This window comes from Copadichromis virginalis, linkage group LG6 (genome assembly GCF_057382275.1).
Source record: "Copadichromis virginalis isolate Kocher_CV1m ecotype Utaka linkage group LG6, C_Virginalis_male_GT1.1, whole genome shotgun sequence".
NCBI classification, from domain to species: Eukaryota; Metazoa; Chordata; class Actinopteri; order Cichliformes; family Cichlidae; genus Copadichromis; species Copadichromis virginalis.
The window spans coordinates 17,637,805-17,657,807 of NC_140623.1; the positions used below are offsets into that span (position 1 = coordinate 17,637,805).

The 20,003-nt window shown below is 41.6% G+C and overlaps 2 protein-coding genes and 1 long non-coding RNA gene across 8 annotated transcripts in view; 1 reads left to right on the plus strand and 2 right to left on the minus strand.

The window, feature by feature from the left end:
- The window catches only part of LOC146707587 (uncharacterized), a 45,978-nt gene extending 43,839 nt beyond the window's left edge, over nt 1-2,139 (minus strand). Inside the window, exon 1 of the long non-coding RNA XR_014920855.1 lies at nt 2,083-2,139. This is a non-coding gene — a long non-coding RNA (uncharacterized LOC146707587). The remainder of the gene's footprint in view (nt 1-2,082) is intronic.
- lrba (LPS-responsive vesicle trafficking, beach and anchor containing) overlaps nt 1-7,641 on the plus strand; it is a 177,328-nt gene extending 169,687 nt beyond the window's left edge. For 3 of the 4 annotated variants that reach the window (XM_085458994.1, XM_085458995.1, XM_085458996.1), the window contains 4 exons: nt 1,611-1,712; nt 2,105-2,301; nt 5,047-5,198; nt 6,339-7,641. In XM_085458994.1, the coding sequence (XP_085315120.1) occupies nt 1,611-1,712; nt 2,105-2,301; nt 5,047-5,198; nt 6,339-6,429 (542 nt within the window). In that variant the 3' untranslated portion in view covers nt 6,430-7,641. The remainder of the gene's footprint in view (nt 1-1,610; nt 1,713-2,104; nt 2,302-5,046; nt 5,199-6,338) is intronic. The other variant, XM_085458997.1, reaches the window with a different exon arrangement.
- An 80-nt stretch (nt 7,642-7,721) lies between these two features.
- Nucleotides 7,722-20,003, minus strand: part of dclk2a (doublecortin-like kinase 2a) — a 42,452-nt gene continuing 30,170 nt past the window's right edge. For all 3 annotated transcript variants that reach the window (XM_085459001.1, XM_085459002.1, XM_085459000.1), the window contains 10 exons: nt 19,485-19,590; nt 18,786-18,843; nt 18,343-18,462; nt 18,103-18,249; nt 17,880-18,013; nt 17,502-17,579; nt 16,597-16,693; nt 14,601-14,681; nt 14,396-14,509; nt 7,722-10,941 (listed from right to left, as the gene is read on the minus strand). In XM_085459001.1, coding sequence (XP_085315127.1) covers nt 10,186-10,941; nt 14,396-14,509; nt 14,601-14,681; nt 16,597-16,693; nt 17,502-17,579; nt 17,880-18,013; nt 18,103-18,249; nt 18,343-18,462; nt 18,786-18,843; nt 19,485-19,590 — 1,691 coding nt within the window. In that variant the 3' untranslated portion in view covers nt 7,722-10,185. The remainder of the gene's footprint in view (nt 10,942-14,395; nt 14,510-14,600; nt 14,682-16,596; nt 16,694-17,501; nt 17,580-17,879; nt 18,014-18,102; nt 18,250-18,342; nt 18,463-18,785; nt 18,844-19,484; nt 19,591-20,003) is intronic.

Genomic DNA, 20,003 nt, shown 5'->3' on the forward strand with positions numbered 1-20,003 from the left:
CACAACACAGTAACTTAATCAATCAAACACAGTGTCGGCATGCAGCTGAACTTTCTTTACTAATGGGTTTAGTTTTCTGCTTTTATAATTGGTCTTTATTTTATTTCATTGTGAATCAAATGAATAAATACAATAAAATAAAACCAAGTTATACAAAAATTAAAATATAGTTCATGACAATACAAAACCAAGTTAAAATAAGGAACAAAATAGAATAAAATGGAGTCAAAAACAGTTATTATCTCAACAGAAACAGAGTTGTTTTTTTTAGAATAATTGTTTATTTTAATTTATTTGTAATCTCTTAATAGTTTGAATATAGGGTTGTTACTCAGGGGCACAATCAAGAAGTTCAGATTTGGTATTACAATACAAGCACTTGGCCCACAGCATATGTAGATGTCTCAAACACACACACTGACACATTTGGCCTGTGTTTTTTTTATTTACTTGTATTTTTGTCAGTTTTTAAAGTGAAAAGTTTCATTTCAGTTACTTTTACATTTCAGTTTGTGTTTTTGTGTCAGTTTGCTAAAATGTTTTTTCCTAATTTTCGTTTTTAGCTTAGAAAACAATTTAATTATTTTTGTCAAATATGAAGACAAATCTTCTGGGATAACAAAGAATATTTTGTCTTAAGCTACAGCCTCCAAAGTGACCTTGTAGTTGGATCAAAATATCATTTTAACATTAACTCCTATATTCATTCAGTTTTAGTTGTAGTTGTTTCCAATTAATTTCTTACAGTGTGAAACAACTTTTCAAAGGAAAGGTCTTAAATGACATTGCATTTGATAACTAAAAGTAAAAGTGAATAATAGGCATGTTCAGTATAATTTACTACATGGGTATGTTGTCTTACACTTTTCTGTGTTGCTAAATTGATACTCGATTGCTTTGGCGCGCACAGTTTTGGAAAAGTTTTATTAGGAATTCAAGCGTGTGTGAGTGTCCTTGTCTTTTTGAGCTGAGGTTGCGGAAGACCACCTCTCGATATTTAAAAATGCAGTCCAAAGATGCAACTGTGCGTATGAGCGTATTTATGCCAATGCGTGTGCTTACAGACAGAAGACAGATGGAGAAGTAACAGCCGATTTTGTTTTGTCGCTCACCCTGACAGCTCAAACCAAAACAAAATCACACAAACTTCATAACGCACTCTTTTTTTCCTTCTGGCTCTCATTCTCTCTGTCAAATGCAGAAACATCTGGATCGAGTGAAGGCAGCGAGGGGGAGAAGGTTTTAAACATAAGAGGAGGCCCTTGGTGACAAGTGCTTGAAAGGGAGAGTGAATGAGGGGAGAAGCAGGCTTAAAGACTGTGCAACAAGTCCCAGCGCATCCGTATAAAATAACATGTAAAACACCCTCCAGGATGATGAAATTAGCAATTTTATTTTTGGTTATTTTTGAAAGCCCGCCTCTTTTTTAAAAAAGAATTTTTTTAATAGTTTGGAGTGAAAATTTTTGTAGCTTCAGCTGTGACTGCAGTTAGAAGACTAAACCAATCAAGGAGAATTTAAATTTTTTCTTTACCTCCTTCTAGTGGCCATAAAGCAGTACTGCATATGGTAATACCAGGATTGTCTTCGCTTTGTTTGTGTTTTGCCAGCAGACTTTACCACACCGAGGGCCATCCTTACAGGCCACGACTGCGAGGTGACTTGTGCAAGTGTGTGTGCGGAGTTGGGTCTCGTCATCAGCGGCTGCAAAGGTGAGACTGTTTGTCCCTTTAAAAATGTAAGGCTACACTTGTGCTGCTTGCTATTTAAAACTAACAATGCACAGGAGCAGACAAAGGACAAATCTCAGTGGCCACTATATTAGGAACACCTGCAGAGTATGTGAGCTGTGTATGAGCAGATGTTTTTTCAGAGATGATGCACAGACATGTGTGGGAATAACAGCAATTATATAAACAAGATATGAAGGTCATTTTTTTCTAAATAACTGACGGAAAAGAGAAGATATAAGTATTTCTACTATAGGTGTACAGCTGCACCGAAGATTAAAAGAATAAGCTAAAAACAAACTTTAAAAAGTCATTTATGCTTAAATCAAGCTATGGATTAATTTGTTCTAACCTCTCGTCTCATCTGTATATAGAGGGTCCTTGTCTGATCCATTCCATGAATGGGGACCTGCTGCGGACCCTGGAGGGACCAGAGCGCTGCCTCCGGCCTCGCCTCATCCAGTCCTCCGCCGAGGGACACTGCGTTATCTATTATGACAAGGGACAGTTTTGCCTCTTCAGTGTCAACGGCAAACTGCTGAGGCACATGGAAGTGGAAGACGGCGTCAAGGTGAGGACACGATCACACACATGCGTCTGCACTGCATCAGTATAGAAAGTCCTCTCCCTGATTAAAAGCTCGGTCTTGGTTTTAGATGCGAGCGAGGTAAAGGTCGCTGTGCCTCGGGACAAACTTACAGCCTCACATCTGTTCTTTCCTTTTCACCCGCATTACACCAGAGGAAAGGCCTCTTTTGATCCGGAGCTCTGTTGTCAGGTCAAATTGCGTTGGCGACGCTGGCGGAAAACATTCCAGAGGAGTGGTCAGCTCTGGACACCAACACCATTAACTACCCTGCAGCGCGGGACGACACATTCCCCATTTCCCACATTTCCTCCCTCGTGGCTCGGGTGACATAAGATAGCGACTACTGCCTTTGGTTTCCCGACCCGATGTGTCCGGTTTGGCCTGGGAAATGTAAGCTAGCTCTGACAGGCAGCCGCGTGCCTGTTTCCTATTAAGAAAGCTCTTGTGACCAGGCTCCTAACCTGCCAACCAGCCCCGCTCCCACACAAAGCCACAAATATACTCAAATACTGACGGAGTGCATTACAATCCCTGTGAAACTAATGCTGGATCTTTGTGTCTTTAAGAGAAACTAACAGCGTCCTTCAGACAGTTTTTGAGCTTCAGTTTTTTGGTTTCTTTCTGAAGATGAAACTTGGGAACAGTTCAAGCTACTGGCGTTCTTGTCGGCTCTCCTCTGCTGCTGTAAATTCCAGTCGTGTCAGATGGCATTAGGAGAATCCTAATATCTTGGAGTGAGGCTGTAAGAGTCTCAACTCCCTCCCTTCCGCCTGCCTCACCCTCTCTGCTTCACCCTCCTGGTCTGAGACTCCAACAGTATTTTGTACACTCTGGTACATACCAGAATCAATCTTCTCAGCCCTTGGAGCGTCTGCACAGTAGGGCTCCAGTATAAATAAGTGTTTGTCCTGGCCTGCAGTACACACTCAGAAACGGAGAGGAAGACTGTGAGAGAGAGTGTATGCACTGTGAATTTATAGGGGTCTGGAGTCAGAGGTTAGATGACAGGCTAACAGTCGGCATCCTAGTCTAATAGCAGAATCGGGTGACAGGAGCCATACTGAATGGATTACATTCTTTTAAGTACTAGTATAACTCAGGCAGTGTAACCATTCCAGCAGTTCTTTCGCTGCTTGCGTCCGTGTAACAGGAGGATTAACGGCACCATAAATTAAACTTTTTACCTTCTCCAGCCCCAGAATCCACCCACTGTTCCTTGAAAGAAGTAGGAAATATGGGCATTAAAAGTGCATGTGTTTCTGCTGGAGTCATTTTTTAGTCATCCGAGCCCGGGTAGCCATCTTAGCCCCCACAGAGCCATCGGCCATCTTGTTTGGCCGCCCAGTGGCAAAGGACTGATTTATAATGTCTGTCTGCAGCCTCCTACCTGGCCAGGCTGACATGTCTGCCAGCTCCCCTGCCTCCTGCTGGGCTCCAGTAAGGTCATGGACTCCATTAGTAGATACACAAGTGCATTAATACAGCATAAGAACTGATAAATAGTTTTACTTTTACTGCTGCTCTGTTGAACGTTATTATGTTGCTTGTGGTCACAAACTTTTAGGCAACTTGGCTAAACTGCGCCGAGCACTTTGCTCTCTTTCATCTCACTGTACCTGTTATTGTGTTGGTGGTGGTTTGGTTGATGGCTCAGACTGAAATGAGCGCTTGTCTTTATCGCCGCTGTCAGATTAACTCCGAATGTTGACACACAAGACAATTGCTGTGGACACAAAGCAGACCCACAGCACACAAATCAACCCGCAGCTGCGCTCGCTCGTGCGCCACGATGACGATGATCTAACGTGACAATTAGTTTGGATTGATTCTCAAGGCCAGCTGAGAATCCAGGGCATCACTGCGCAACGCTTTGTGTAGCTGTGTGTGGGAGCGCCTTCACATCCAAGTTTGTGCCTGAATGAGAAATAAGCTTTTTCCCCCCCCCCCTCTCTTTACATACAAAACATTTTTGCTTAATTAGGCTGCAGGTCTTGAAGGGTTATTTATGTTTTCCTTACCGAATCAAGTTCCTGAAAATGACTTGTTCCAACTTCAAGTTTAGGTTTCAGTTTTCCGTTTAATGCGAGCCCAATTCAACACACATGCGGCTGCTGATTGAAGTGTCTCCCGCTGAATTGCCGCAAAGCATGTCACAAAAACCGCAGAGGACAAAAAGCTCTAAATTAGTGTCATTTGCTGCTTTTAGAACTTAACATTCTGCCTCGTCATTTCATCGGCTACGGTTACTTGCTGATTGATGCTCCCGACTCGTTCAGTTTCAGCTTCCACTATGCGCTGCGCTCTTAATAGACTCCAGCACACGACTTGATTTGTGTACATGTGAATCCCGCGGGACCCGTTCGGCCGCTACAGTTTGCAGGAAAAGCAGATGAGACGAGTAAATCTCCGGGCCTCGCTGTGGGGAGCCATCTTTGTTGCGGGTCGGGGTCTGTGTGCAGAAAAACCCCTCAGGATGGCGGCGCTGACCTGAGATTTTTTTTTTTGTCGGATCGCTCGACCTCGCGGTACGAGCTTTGCTTTGACGGTAGAGACAAACTGCCCCCAGATCAGCGGCTTATTCAGAGGCAATTTATGCACACGCTACCAAGTTGAAAACCTTTGAGTTTGACCTTTGTGGGACACTTAACAGATGACGCTGGTAAATAATTGATTTTGCATGATGGAAGCGAAGAGTTAAGAAGGAAGTTCTCTGATCATCTTTCACAGGCTGTGCTCCTCAGCCGTGATGGCCAATACCTGCTGACAGGCGGTGATGGAGGTGTAGTATCTGTTTGGCAGGTCCACAACCTCAAACAGCTGTTCACCTATCCGGGCTGTGACGCAGGAATCCGCTCCATGGCCATGTCACATGACCAAAGGTAACGCGCTCAAACAAAAGATCATGCATATGTACAACAGTGGCTATATTTATTTGAAGTTTGCTCACTTGGACAATAACGAACAGTCTCTAGTTTTAATGGAGAGAGACAGAATACTAACCAAAACTTTAGAAAAGACACATCGCATAAGAGTTATAAATTGATTTGCATGTCATTGAGTAAAATAACTATTTGATCTCCAAGCAAAACATGACTCAGTACTTAGTGGAGAACCTCTTGGTGGCAATCGCAGCAGTCGGATGTTTCTTGTGGTTGGTCACACGTCTCTTGGGGGTTTCTTTGTTGTTGCTTAGCAGCTCAAAGTTTCAAATCCTTCCAGAGATTTTCTAAAGGACTGAAGTCTGAAAATCAGCTGACTACTCCATGACCCTGATGTGTTTCTTCTTTAGCCACTCCTTGGTTGTCTTAGCGATATGTTTAGCATTGTCATGCTGGACGACCCATTCACAACCCATCATGAAGTGTTCTGGCTGAGGGAAGGAGATTAAAACATTTTATGGTACATGGCCCCATCCAGTCGTCCCTTAGTACAGTGAAGTAGTTGTTAAGCCCCAAAGCATTATGGGTCCACCTCTGTGCTGAACTGTGAGGATGGTGTTCTTTGGGCTGTACTCCACATGAGTTTTCATATTTCTTCTGTTTTCAAGTAGTTGTCCCCTACTCACCAAGCGTCTTGTAGCCCACGTAGCCTTGTGCAGGTCTACAATCTTGCCCCTGACGTCCTTTGACAGCTCTTTGGTCTCACCCACAGTGGTGGAGAGGTTTTAATGGAAGAAATTGATTCTGTGGACAGGTGTGCTTCATACACATAACTAGTTAAAGTCAGGAGTATGTGTAATTGATGGCTTGATTGTAATTTGTAGGAACCAGAGTTCTGGTTAGTTTGTAGAGGATCAAATACTTATTTCACTCAATATGATGTATAACTTTTGTGTAACGTCTCTTTCTAGATTTTTGGTTGATTTTCTGTTCCTCTCCATTAACATTAAAAAAGTTAGAAAGTGTGTTTTTGGAAGTGAGCAAACTTACAAAATTAAAATTTCCTCCACTTCAAGAGAGCAGGCAAACCATTAAGCTCACCTTCACGGCCTCATGATGTTCCCCCCTAACATTCCTCAGGTGCATCATAACCGGCATGGCGTCGGGAAGCATCGTCCTCTTCTACAACGACTTCAACAGGTGGCATCACGAGTACCAGACCAGATACTGAGGGTGAAATCAGCAGCGACTTGACTGACAAGAGTTGAGGGGAGGGCGGGGGAAATCCAAACTGTTGCAAGTGTGAACTCTTATCAAAAGCACTATTCTGTCTATATCCTGATATCCTGAATGTAACGAAAGAAGGAAAAAACCCAACATGTCCTGTTATTGCAAAAGAATCAAACTATTTTTAAAAAGGGCATTGCTATATTTTGTAGATCAGATAGAAAATTTTCATACCAGTCTTAGGGTGGGGGTTACGTTACTTTACGGTTAAAAACAAATCTATTTTTAGCTGTAAGAGTCTATTTTCTTCTCAAAATAAGAAACGAGGGATTTGTGGGAAGTTGGTGAGAATCATTTCTCTGTGACGTAAAAATCCAAATATTTGTGTACTTTAGGGTGAATGATTTTTTTTCTGTAGGCGTGTATGTGGTGAATAAATATGAAGCTGTCATTCATTTTAACATGCTTTTCCTGTTTTGGCAACACAGCACATAGATATAAAGTGTTTGAGTAGATGAAGCACAGGAAGATATTGAAGAGGGAATATACATTTATATAAATAACTATATATAAAATGTTTAAATGTAGTCCTCCATATTTAAAATTTTTACTCCCTCTGTACCTCCGTACTTGCTAAGAGATTACGTTTGTGTGCATGGCTCACTACTCATAAAACATCAGTGCAACCTCTTTGCGTTATTTAATACTTTGAACATCAAAAACATAAAACTTACTCTGTAATGTTAAAATCTGCTTTCAGCTCCTTTTAAGATTTATATCCTTTATGACTGAGTAAGCAGTGAATCTTGTTTTATTTTCCCCCCTGCTAAAATCAAGAGCTGAGGATTCAGCTCATACCACCTCAGCACAGTCCACTTTGAGTCTAGTCTCCAAAGCAGTGAGATGAGCAGTGAAAGCTGGAGCAGCGAGGGGGAGGGACTTACCATTTCCATTTTTTTCCTCTCTTTTCATCACAGAATGATTGATCAATGTGATTCAATACTTAAATGCTAATCACACACATTCTTTTGATCTTTAGACAGTCGTCCTCTTATATCTTTGATTTTCAGGAAGCATTCCTTTCTTTAAAGTTGCATTTCTAAAATGGTTTGAATCTCCAGCAACACGGGAGCTACTTTTATCTTTTTCTTCCAATCAGTTTGGAGTGTTTTTGTGTGATGAGTTCTGACAATAAAATGGAATTTTATAACCTGAATTGTCCTTTGGTGTATCTTTTATAAGGTGTGACTCAGCCCCCCCTAGTGGTAACCCACACATCCAACACAAAAACAAATACTAATTTCAAGTCTTTATTGCTGAACCACTCTAAAATAGTGGGACATTAAAAGCAACCACTCAGCGCCTCATAAAAACCACTGATACATTTGCTCTTCTCATACAGTTTTTGCTTTACAAACTGTTAAAGCATGAAAATCTACTTTGACTACATATACAGTACATAGGAGAAAAATTAGGCCATGTAGCAACTTGAATTTGTGAACAGAAGGTATTCATGCAGTGAAAAAACTGCTAAACCAGCGGAGGATTTGGCTCTGCTGACAACAGCTGTGGAGTTAAGAACGAGGACAAAACAGGTCACTTTATTTGTTTTTACGCTGCAGAGAGTGAGATCTGGTTTTGATGAAGGTAATCTGTAAGCTGTTGGCCTGTGATCGAGTCCAAACTCAATCATAACAGGATAATCATTCCTGTGGTTTTACTCTCACTGGACACTTTTTTAGGTACACCTTACTAGTTGGACATTCACACCTGCAGGCACCAATTTAAGAATCATTAACCTAACACCACTAACTGCATGTCTTTGGACTGTGGGAGGAAGCCAGAGGACTGGGAGAGATCCCCCACAGACACAGAAAGGCCCGGGCCCTTTGGAATCAAACTTGGGACCTTCTTGCTGTGAGGCAACAGTGCTAACCACTGCGCCACCTTCAGTTTAGCTTTTATCGTTTGAAAATGTTTCATTTTACTTTAGTTTTGATGAGTTTCAGTGTTAGTTTTAGTTTTTTAAATTATTATTGTTCAGTATGGAGGGCATATTTCTCTCGTCATTTAAAAAAAATAATAATAATAATTTTTAAGCTGCTGACTCGCATCCAGAGTCTCAAATATGTCCATTAATACCACATCAGGCAAGATGTAATAACATTTTTTTTTAACCAGACTAACAAATACTAAATCTAAAGATCCCTTCTATATAATTTTGTTTGAATTAATTTTCAAAATTTTAGTTTAGTTAACTATAATAAAACTATAAAGCCCCACACCATTACGCCACCACACGGGGCAGGATGGATCCATGCCATGTTGTTTACATCGGAAAATCAAGACTCAAACCTGACAAAGTGTCAACTGCAGCAGTTTAACAGGTGTACCTAACAAAGTGGCCATTGAGTGTGCGTAGCTCATGACATAGTGGTGACCGGAGAGAATATACCAGCAAGTATGTTTTTCCTGTACAGTACCAGTCACGTCTGTATTGAGAGTTTCGGTTAAATAAAAGTTACCGTGCAGTTCGGTTTAACATCTGTTGGATCTTTCTTCTCTTTACATGTGCTCACAGCTGTAGTTCAGCACAATACATACAAATAAAGCGTATGAGTGAAAGTTGCAGTCGGCTACTCAAACAAAGAGACTTTAATGACTCAAATACACGTACGGAGTACATTACTTTCCTTCAGTAGTGCCTGGACATGCAATGACCTTTAGCTAGTTGTTTTTAGATGTCCATCACACGTCTGTCTCCAGTCCATCATGAAGGGTAGAATTATACTTTGCTCACAAAAAAAAAAACCCAAATTAGATTTTATGCTTCTTTTTCCAAACAGTTCCAGTTCCAGGGTGCTGCTGTGAGTAGAAACATTGTAACCAGCACTCTGTTTATAACTAACATTGGCTAATAAATCTAAGGAGTTGAAAAATGATAAAGAGGATAGATGAGCAGAAGAGGAAACTTTTGATCTTAAAACAGCAATTTTCCTAAGACTATTTTTGCAGCATTTCTCACTTTTGGAAGAATTGCAGAACACAATATTTGGGGAACTGCTGCACTAGAGGTCATTTGGATGTTACTGTAGACGTAGCTTCAAAATTGCGTGTGAACAGCCATTTCTTTCAAATTTAACAGATCTGATGATTCCCAATTTTACACTCAAACACATACGTGGAGCTAAAGCTGTTTGAAACACTCTCTGACTCCTTAGCCATGGGCTACTTTGGCAGATACCACCTTTACTTTGTCGACACAATGCATGAAATTGTCAATTGGCCACTATCATCAGGATGACTTTACTACAGGTAGACAGTCTAGCAAATTTGGGACTTCGATATGGTGAAGTGATTGAAAAACGCATACAGAATCACACACAGTAGCCTCTCTAGGAGTTTGCTATGCGTTTGTACTGAATAACCCTTTAAAAAGGGGCCCCGGGGATTCCAAATGGGAAGCTAAAACAAGAAATCTGACTAAGCAGTGTATGAATTCAAAAGACAAACCACTCAGAAGAACGATATTCAGTTCATTCCCTTTCAACATCCTCAATTAATAAATAAAAACATATATACAATCAACAGAGTACAGAAAATGCCTCATATCCTTTGTCTAATAAAATGAGCGGGAAAAGAATATGAGGGGAAAAGGCATGGTCACAGCGGTCACTGGCTCAGTTTACATCTACCAGGAAATGCTAATTGAGATGTTTCATCCTATGGTTTCTGTTTCTGTTTGTGGGGATAAGAGTGTTTAGAGCTTCTCCATAAGTTCTTCGGCTGTTAAAGGGATAGGAGAAGGAGGGCAAAAAGGAGAGGGCGGGGTGGTGGATCTCAGAGGTGTGGAAGGAGGAGAGGGAAACAGGGTTGGATGGATAGGTGAGGGGGAGGAAGGCTCACATTTTGTTGGGGATGAGAGAGGGAATAACACAACGGGCTGGATCGGGGAGACAGTGGGTGAGGAAGGCTGAGATGCTGCTTGTTTGGTAGGACAAGCAGAGGGAGCATTTGTGGTCAGCTCGATCAGAGATGCCGGGGAAGGACGGGAGATGGGTGCAGAGGGAGCTATGCATGTGAGAACAGCAGGAGGACACGAGGGTGAGGTAGACTCTAAAGACGAACAGGGGGCAGCAGTTGGGGAGGTTTCTATTTGTGGTGGAGAAGAAATGAGCAAAGAGTTGATGGGACAAGTTTCAACAGAGGGTGAAGGAGAAAACTGAAGTGAACTTAAAAGATTAGAGGTGGGCAGGTCAAGCTTAGCAGCTAATGTGTGGCTGTCATTCGGAGAATCGGAGTGGGGAGGTGCAGATTTGGACGTAGTATCAGGCCTAGCGGTTTCTGTTGAAGCCAGCTCGTTAGATTCGGGTACTTTGGCAAATGGTGACGCCGACTGGTCCGGAAGAGCAGATGGGACTTCAGTGCCATGCAACAGGGGCGAACATGGCACCGCTTGTGGCCCTGGACAACAACGGGCCGTGAGCTGAAGGGTCTCCTTATCTAGCGCTGTGTTCTGGAGGAACAAAACAAACCATCAGCTTGATGCGCGTGCATCCAGCAACATCAGTCAGAACAGAAAGAGATACTGCGGGTTGATCTCAGGAAATCATATTCATTTAGCATAAATAATCCTTCTGTGTTTGTTTTTCTTTTTTTCAGAACTACTGACCCAGCTTTTAGTGAGTAAACAAAATGAATGAATAAAGAAGCTAATGGAAATAAATGGACACAAAAAAACTGAAAGATGTTCACCAAAAGAAAGTACGCTTTGCACAGAAGACTGACCCAAACGGGAAGAAAACCACATCAAAGTGCTACTCTATGTACAGACGAAGGGCAAATGAGAAAGGGAACTTTTACTTTGTACGGATGCCTAATGGTTCACTTTTACATAAATCAACCAAAATAACACATACTTGAGAATACTTTGAAGACAAAAACTAGTAAATGTAACGTTCCTCACTTGCCCTTTTGCTGAATCTCAGCAGCAGAACAGATGAGGCGTAGCATCGTGTTAGTACATACCATTGCCTTGGAGCTAAATCAGAGGGACGAAAAGCAGGAAGGTGGCGGGGGAGGTGGGGAAGAAGCAAAAAAGGGACAGAGACTAGTCTTACTCACAGCTTCACAAAGAAAAGTCAACACAACAAGCATGACAGCCGGTGGACAGTTGTTCCAGCTCAGTGCTGCTGCGCCGTTTCAAGTCAAACTACTCCAAACCAAAAGGCTCCTTCAGAGGACTGACGTGGAACAAACTGAAACCTTCTGTAAAAGGGTTAGTGTCAGCGAGTGCTGCATAACAATCAGAGGACTGAGTGGATTAAATGTGGATTTAGTTTTAAAAGAAAAGCCTGTAATCACTCCAGATTTTTTTTTAAATTATTATCACTGTCAACAAATCCCAGTGAAATAACTCAATCAATAAACTGTTGTTTAAGGTCTGTTGGTGGGTGAGAGATCACTGACTCCCATACCTCACATACCTCAGAGTGAAATGTGGAAGTTAAAGAACTGAGCACAGTTTTCTGAGCAGGAAGTTATAATAGATAAATTGTGACAGAAGAGTTAATAATTGATGATTATTAAATAGCTTGATTTTTAGTGAATAATCTGGACAAACAAGTGAAACTGTACAAAATAAAAACTAAATCCTTTGGAGAAAATAAACGGTCAATCGTTTGGCCAAAGGCATTGCTGGAAGTTAAGTGTTCGGATTAATAAAAACACTATTAGGCAGTTTAATAAGAGTACATACAGAGACTGTATATAAACGATGGATATAGTTTGCAGGTGAGTTTTGTTATTGTTTGTTTTTTAATGGCGGATACAGTGGATTATTTCAAAAAGATATCTGCTTGCATAAAACGCCCCTTCACATACAACGTGACGACGGCTCCACGCCGCTCTACAACTTTGGCTTAGTGTTGAACTTTGACCGTGGCGTGCTGTGACGTACGTTCCAGATCAAACTAGGAAAAAGACTTGCAGGGAACAGCGCATATTGTATGACCCCAATTCCTCAAAAGTTGGGTTGGTATGTAAAACATAAATTATAATGTAATCCTACAAATCTCATAAGAGAACACAAAAATATTTAAACTGAGACACTTTGCTCGTTCCGTGAATTTTATTCCAGCAACGTGTCTGAAAACAGTTGAGATTGTAGTAACAAAATCCTGTAGAAGTAAGTGCTACTAAACAGAAACAGCTAGAGGAGCCTTTTAGAACTAACTAGGTTCATTTGCATGAGGTCAGTAATGTGACTGGGACCAGATGATTATGATATACACAACTGTATAACTAATGACGACTTATTCAAGTGGGCCAAACGTATTCTACACTTGTGTTATTCTAAACATGGATGCTATAATTAGTTACCATGCTATAGCAAAATGTTAATATTCCCTTTTTCTTTTAAACAAATGCATCATTGTCCCTCTCTGCGGCAGCTTTGCTAAAAGAAGTGCTCGTCCATTTAATAAGACATCACTGGGTGTTTTTAAAAAGTTGGATTTGTAGACAACAAAGACATCACAGAACAATCTGGCCCTATTTCTTTAAAATGCGCAAATGGAGTCTTACATCCAAGCCATAAAGACACTTTGAATCCTTCTCTGCAACTACAACTTTGTGCTTCCAAAGCTTTTCCTCAAGGTGGCGCCAGACTATCAAAAATGGGAATGACTGCTAAGCAGCCAATCATTGATTTATTAGATCAGCAGTTACAGAAAGTTGACTTTAAGACAAATGTGATGACTGACATAATAAATACAGAGAAGGAGGCAAACTGCATTGCGCTAGCAGTGTAAACATGCTTTTAAAACCTCAGTGACAGTATGATCCAACACCCCCCCCCCCCTCCAAAAAAAACCCCCAAGACAAACCAACATTTTCTTTTTAATCATATTATATAAACGTTGTGACCAGCACAAAAGGAGCTGAATGTGAATAAAAGGAGCAGAGTGACACATGTGCAGAGAGTCAGGGGGTTAAATCCAGAACACAGTGTTAGTGAGTGCAGTCACTGCAGCTGGCAGCCCAAGAAGTGGAACAGGGGGTCGGAGAATGAAGCAGGAAGGAAGGGAAAGGGAGGGTGAGACGGGAGGGTGAGGAGGGAGACTGGGGGGTGGGGATGGGAGTTGTTGTAGATGGAGTAAGAGTGCGAGCGGAAGGGTGATAGCTGGAGAGGATGACGGGAGTTAAGAGGGGCGGTGGTAAGAAGTGTGTACCCAGCTCTCAGCTCCAGGCGTCCCCTGTGGTCCTGGGTCAGGTGTGAGGGAGGGGTGAGGATGAGGGTGGAGGAAGAGCGTGGAGAGGAGGAGGAAGAGGAGGAGCCGAGGCCAGGGCCCGCAATTACACCTCAAACTGTCAAATGAGATTTACAACAGAATGAGGCTTGGAGTGCCAAATCAAATTTCTAATCAAAGACATCTTCTCCTTCCTCCACCCCCACCATCCTGCTTTCACTTTAGACAGACTGAAGAGACTGTGCTCAGCTCATGGGTGGTGTGACCTGATGAGGAGAGGAAGTCAAACTGTACAACAGGAAGTGATGTAAATGAGGCTTGAAAGAGACAAGATGAAGAGCTGCCCATACTACGGGAATAAATTGTGTATTTCTGTCTCTGAAGTCTTAAGACTTATGGCTTCATCCGTGTCTTCCTGGATGAACACGAGATCAGAAATTCTTGGCCCAGTGGTCAACTAAACCTTTGTTTGGTTAGGAGCGCAATCTTGTGTATTTGGGTCAAACATTCACAATCACGCAGTAAATGCTTGGAAAAGGGCCTGACATGTTCATCCCACTGCAGGCTCCGGGTCACTTACAACTAAACCCACACCAAGACATCAGTATTGCTGATTTAGATTTAGGAGATCGTTGAAAGGTAATCTCATTACAGTTACAGGATTGAAAAAAAACCCCTCCAGAAATATGTAACAAATCATGTCTCGTTCCAGGTGCTTACCATGATGACTGACACCCCGGCTGTGGTGGTGCTGTGCTTTGGCGCGGTGTTGAAGTGCGTCTTCAGTTTACCTGTCACCTCCATCTTCATGTTATTCTCCATGATTGCATCATCCTTGGCACACACAAACACACAATATTGAAATCCACACAGAAACAAATAACCACAGTCTCGGGCTGTGTTAATACAGATTGTGTTAGAGTACCGTGACCCATGGATGTGAGAGAACATCTTGTGCTGTGTATCGAGCCTCAGCGTTGACCTGCAGCATCTTTCCAATCAGCTCCTGCAACATTTCACAACACTAGATTAGTTCAGCTTTAAAGATAAATTTCCTTCAGACTTAAAGTCTTTTCGGGGGGTTTTTGGCCACCAGGCGGCGGTGTAACAAGAAATAAGTGCCAAATTGATATGTGACCGATGAAGATGTTCTAGCAAACCCGTGGGCAGTGTTGCCAACTTAGCGACTTTATCGCTATGTTTAGCGAGTTTTCAGACCCCCTTAGCGTCTTTTTTTTCTAAAAAGCGACTAGCAAATGAATCGCGCATGACTGTAACGCAGTCAGTTCTTCTTTCATTGTTATGTTGTTTTGGGGATCACAAGGTTTAAAACTACTTATAAACACACACACACACACACACAAAGCAACTCCCCCAGAGTGCCTATTTCGGGTCACTTTTGCCAGTCCAAGCCCGGATAGAGGAGCAGGGTTGGAATTGTGACATTAAAAAAACAATAATTGCTAAAAGAAATTTAATTTGTAGTTCTAAATAAATTCTAAATGCATTTAGGACGTTTTTTACTCACTTTATGTCTCTTCCACAATGTTATTTTTCTCGCCTACAACATAGGTTACAATTACATTAGCATGACCAATTATGCAAATTAGGCGATGGCGTCATGTAGCGACTTCTAGCGACTTTTAGGACAGCCAATAGCGATTTTCCTTACTGAGGAGTTGGCAACACTGACTACCTGCAGGCCAAAATCATCCATGTATAGTCACATTTCAGTCCATCTGATAAATACCAATGCACAGAATCAGGTGGGTGTATGCTTGAACTAATCAAGTGGATTTTGAGTTAAATTGAAAATTAAAGTGTGGAACAAGTATAAACTACAGCTCCTTGATGCTAGCTCAAAAAGTGAACCGATCTCCATAAACTCCTATGTCAAAATATGCAACTTTACAGCAAACAGAAACATGATCTACAGCATGTTGCAAAGAGCAGTTTTGGTCACTCTAGTTATTTTACCCCTTCATAGTAACTGTGCTTGATATTACTCACACTTTAAACACTTTTAAATCTTAAAATTAAGTGTTAGTAAGGGTTGGCAGCTGACCCTAGATGACTGCTAGTTAGCTTCTTGCTAGTAGCCTTTTGAGTATTTTTCTGTCATTATTTGACAACTAATATTGCTTAGAGTGCTGATAATTGTACTAAAATACTGTGCAAGAAGTAAATTACAGGATTTTATGTACTATTAGCATATATTTGTACCGGTCTCATGCATTTATACAATTTATGGATACACCATGCTAACCAAGCATGGTGATAACTGACAGCTTTATGCTATTTGTTTCTGGAGCAGTTTATCTGTTTTAACTGCTTTATTGGGAGGAAAAAAAAAAACTATTATCTCAACAAAAAAACTGGAAATGTATATTCCTGGCAAAGCTGGTTTCTGCATTGCAATAAATTATAAACATGTTCCTAAAAGAACCACTTTTTAAAATATAAATAATGACCATTTGTGCACATGTGCACTCAGGAAGTCACGTATGCATATATTGTTTCCAGAGAAATCGTGCTCTCTTAGATCTACAGCTTCATTACGCCACGCTGCCTCATGGTGTGGCATCAATAACTGTGCTCATGTCTACAGCGACAAAGCCACTGTAACACAAGTGTGTTTAATTAGCAGTTAGGTCTTGCACGCTGAGTGCCGGCTGCCACCTTAATACTTGACATTAACTTAGAGAATTGAGGGGGTTTCTGCGTCCTTCAGCAGAAAGCAGCTATTACAGGAGTCTCTACTCTTGTATACTTGAACTAAAAAAGCTGGAGGCTTGTTTCAGGCTTTTTGCAGCCAATGCAGAGAGAAGGGTAAGGATTAAACAACAGAGTGGGTAGCGTAACCCTCCAGAGTAATGTCATCTAATGAATATATATGAATTTTGTAAATCAGTGGTCCTGACCTTAGCTGAGTCAGTGATGTTGTCCCAGTAAGGACTGGGAAAGTCCAGTCGCCCTTGAAGGATTTGGTCAAATAAGTCCTCTTGCTGGTTATTCTCACTATATTGAAGGAGAAACACACACTCAGAAAAACAACTCAGAATTTATAATGCATTACTCAGCAAACGTGACATACATCTAAACTGTGAAAAAACTGAACCATCTGTATTGTACTTTGCATAATAAAATCCTTTCATTTTGAATTTCAATTTGTGGCTACTGCCATAAACATGAAGTGCTAGAGATGACATATGGGTCACATTAACGTAAATCAAATTACAAAATCCTTAGCACAGTGACTAATATCAGCGACAGCGTACAGATGTAGCAAACTGACAGTGATGAAAGTCAAACTGACAACGTTGCTGAATTTCTGCTGACAATTTAGAAAAGATTGAATTTTTTGCTCAAAGTCATAGACTGTATATTAATGACTGGCATAGCCTTCAGGACTGCAAAGTTAAGCTGCACTCGTTTTAATGGCCAGCAGGGGGTGACTCCTGTGGGTGGAAAAATAAGAAGATAGAAAAATCTGACTTCTGGCCTGGTTATGACCTATTTAATTTATAGACTCAATCTATATCTCCACTTTCTAGTTTAATACTGCACTATCTCAGTTTAATAAGCTGGGGTGTCATATAAAAAGTAAATACAAAGTAAAGCATATTTTAGGGCATGGCTAGCTTGTCATTGATATATTGACACCAAATGAACTTGAACAGCATCCTCGCTCATTAAATCTAGGCAAAAAAGTATGGTAGCAATATATGGCATCACCTGTTATCCACCTGTGATATAGTATCTACCTTTAAAACTGAAAACCACGTCCCTCTACATGTTTGTTTACTGAACTATGTGAACCGAGTACCTTCTAAAAGGAGGGAATCCACACAGGAGGATGTAGGTGATGACACCTGCGGCCCAGATATCCACCTTCAGGCCATAACTGTGAAATGAGGGTAAGAACAGAGCCAGAAAAAGACTAAATCGTTTAAAGCAAACTCTTTCTGGACATAAAAATACAGAAAAAAACATTTTGACATTTGACAAATGAAAGTTTCTAATCTGCTGTAACGGTACAACAGTACATATTACCACATAAACGTGCCTGCTGCCACATACTGTATGCGTAGTTTGTCATGCTGTATTGTACACTGGTATAAAATACAGTTTTCTTTTTAATCTTCAGTCAGCTGATTACAACAGCACAATACTAAAGCATATTGCGTCAAAGCGTCCAGCTTACCCTGACTCAGCGATGATTTCTGGAGCCACATATGTAGGAGTGCCACATACAGTATACAAGGGGCCCTCGACTACTGTAGCTAGGCCAAAGTCTCCAAGTTTCAGTGATTTGGTGCCATCTGGGTACTCAAAAACCTAGAATGAAATACTCATTTAAAGCCCACAGAGGATCTGGATTTGTTGTAAGACCCACCCCAAAACACAGCATGTTTGTAAATGCATACCAGTAGATTCTCTGGTTTAATGTCTCTGTGGACGATGTTCAAGCTGTGTAAGTACTTCAGCGCTCTGGCGAGGTTGTACACCATGATACTGGCGTCTCTCTCTGTGTATTTGGCCGAGGAGGTGATGGCGTCAAATAAATCGCCTCCCTGCGAAAATATGACAACTGTGTTTTACACAGCAAAACGAGAAATGACCCCTCTCCCCTCAGCCACCCACTCCCCCCTCAGCCTCTACTGCACCTTCACCAGCTCCATAACCAGGTATAGTTCAGAGGGAGTGTCCACCTCCTCGATCAACATGATGATGTTGGGATGTTTCACCTTCCGGAGCACAGCGACTTCATTTTCTATGAGGTGCTCCTAGGAAACACACACACACTCACTCAGAGTTGGCTAGCGCCCCGGTGTCTACGCTCAGTTGTTGCGCTAATAATAAAAGATCTGAGTTGTGCGTTAAACATGAGCGAATCCTGGTGTGTCATTGTGTAAGTGTGTGAAAGTATGAGGGTAATGCGAACAAGGGTGTGAATAAACAATATCACTTAATCGAGCTTTGAGCATCAGAGGCACACAGGTGTGACCGTGCAGTGCACCAACATATGATGCCTGCTTACGTCTGACTGAAAGTGACACATGCAAAGGGAGGAATAAAAGGAGGAGGCAGAGAGGAACAGAAGTGAAACCTTTCCGCTGCACTTTGTCTTGTCGATAATCTTCAGGGCAAACTCTTTCCCCGTGGACCTGAACAGAAACAGTGCAATTAGGGGATAACACTGAACGCAGCAGTGAAGCTACAGCAGTGTCTGTAATTTAAATGAAGTGCTCGCTGGAGACGCTCGGTTATGGTTTTGCAGGAGCGCTGCGTCACATCGTTACAGGGGAGGAATTCTAGATGTAGCAAATAAACTTTGTTATGCAGAGTGTGAGCTGTGAAACCGTGCAGGCGCAGGCAAATGTTTATTCAATGACATATACACTGTATTTTGGTAAGAAACTGAGAATCTAAACTGTTTGTTTACAGTGTGTTCACATAAGTACTTTCTAGAAAGGTGCAAGACATCTTGCGCGCGCGCACACACACACACACACACACACACACACACACACACACTCAACAGGCCCCTCTTTGTCACCTCCACCTCCCTGTCTGTGTGTTGACTGAGATTAAAAAGGCTAATGAAGTGAAATCACTCCTGGGTTTAATCCATGACATATTTCTGTCTGCACAATGCCTGTCATCAGGACTCAAACGGCCTGACTGGGCAGTGACCATAATGTGACACATACTTCAATAAGCTGCACACGGGGAGGAGGGACACTGCTGTGCGTTCACTGCAGATTTCTGCCAACATTTCCAGTCTGATCGAACGGGTTTCACTTACCTCTCCACACAATCTTTGACCACAGCAAAGTTGCCATCTCCGATGACTTTGCCAATCTTGTATTTTTCACAGATGCTTGAGGCATGCGAGTGCTGGTTCCCATTAACTGCCGAGGAGAGACAAAGGTTATAAACAAGCAAGTCTTAAAGGTACACAAAACTACGCTGAAATCTAGCAGCATAGCCAGGCTTTCTTTGCCTCAGCTGGCTTGAAAAAAAGTCAAATCCAAGTCAAAGGTAACAGGTATCATGCTGGTGGTTATCAGTTTTCTTTATTTACACAGACTTTCTGTTTAAGGCTTTGTCTACTCACAAAAACAGTTTTGGTGTCATCTAGGAAAATTAAAGGAAGATTGCTTTAGTGTGTTGCCGGGTTAAATTTTAATCATTCTAAATTACAGGCTTCAAATAGTCTATAAGTGTAACTGATTAATTTTCTAATCTAAACTCTAGTAGTTGCAACTCCAGCAGGTGTCACACTGAGTTAAGCAGCAGAGTCTCTGTGTAAAATTACTCTGAT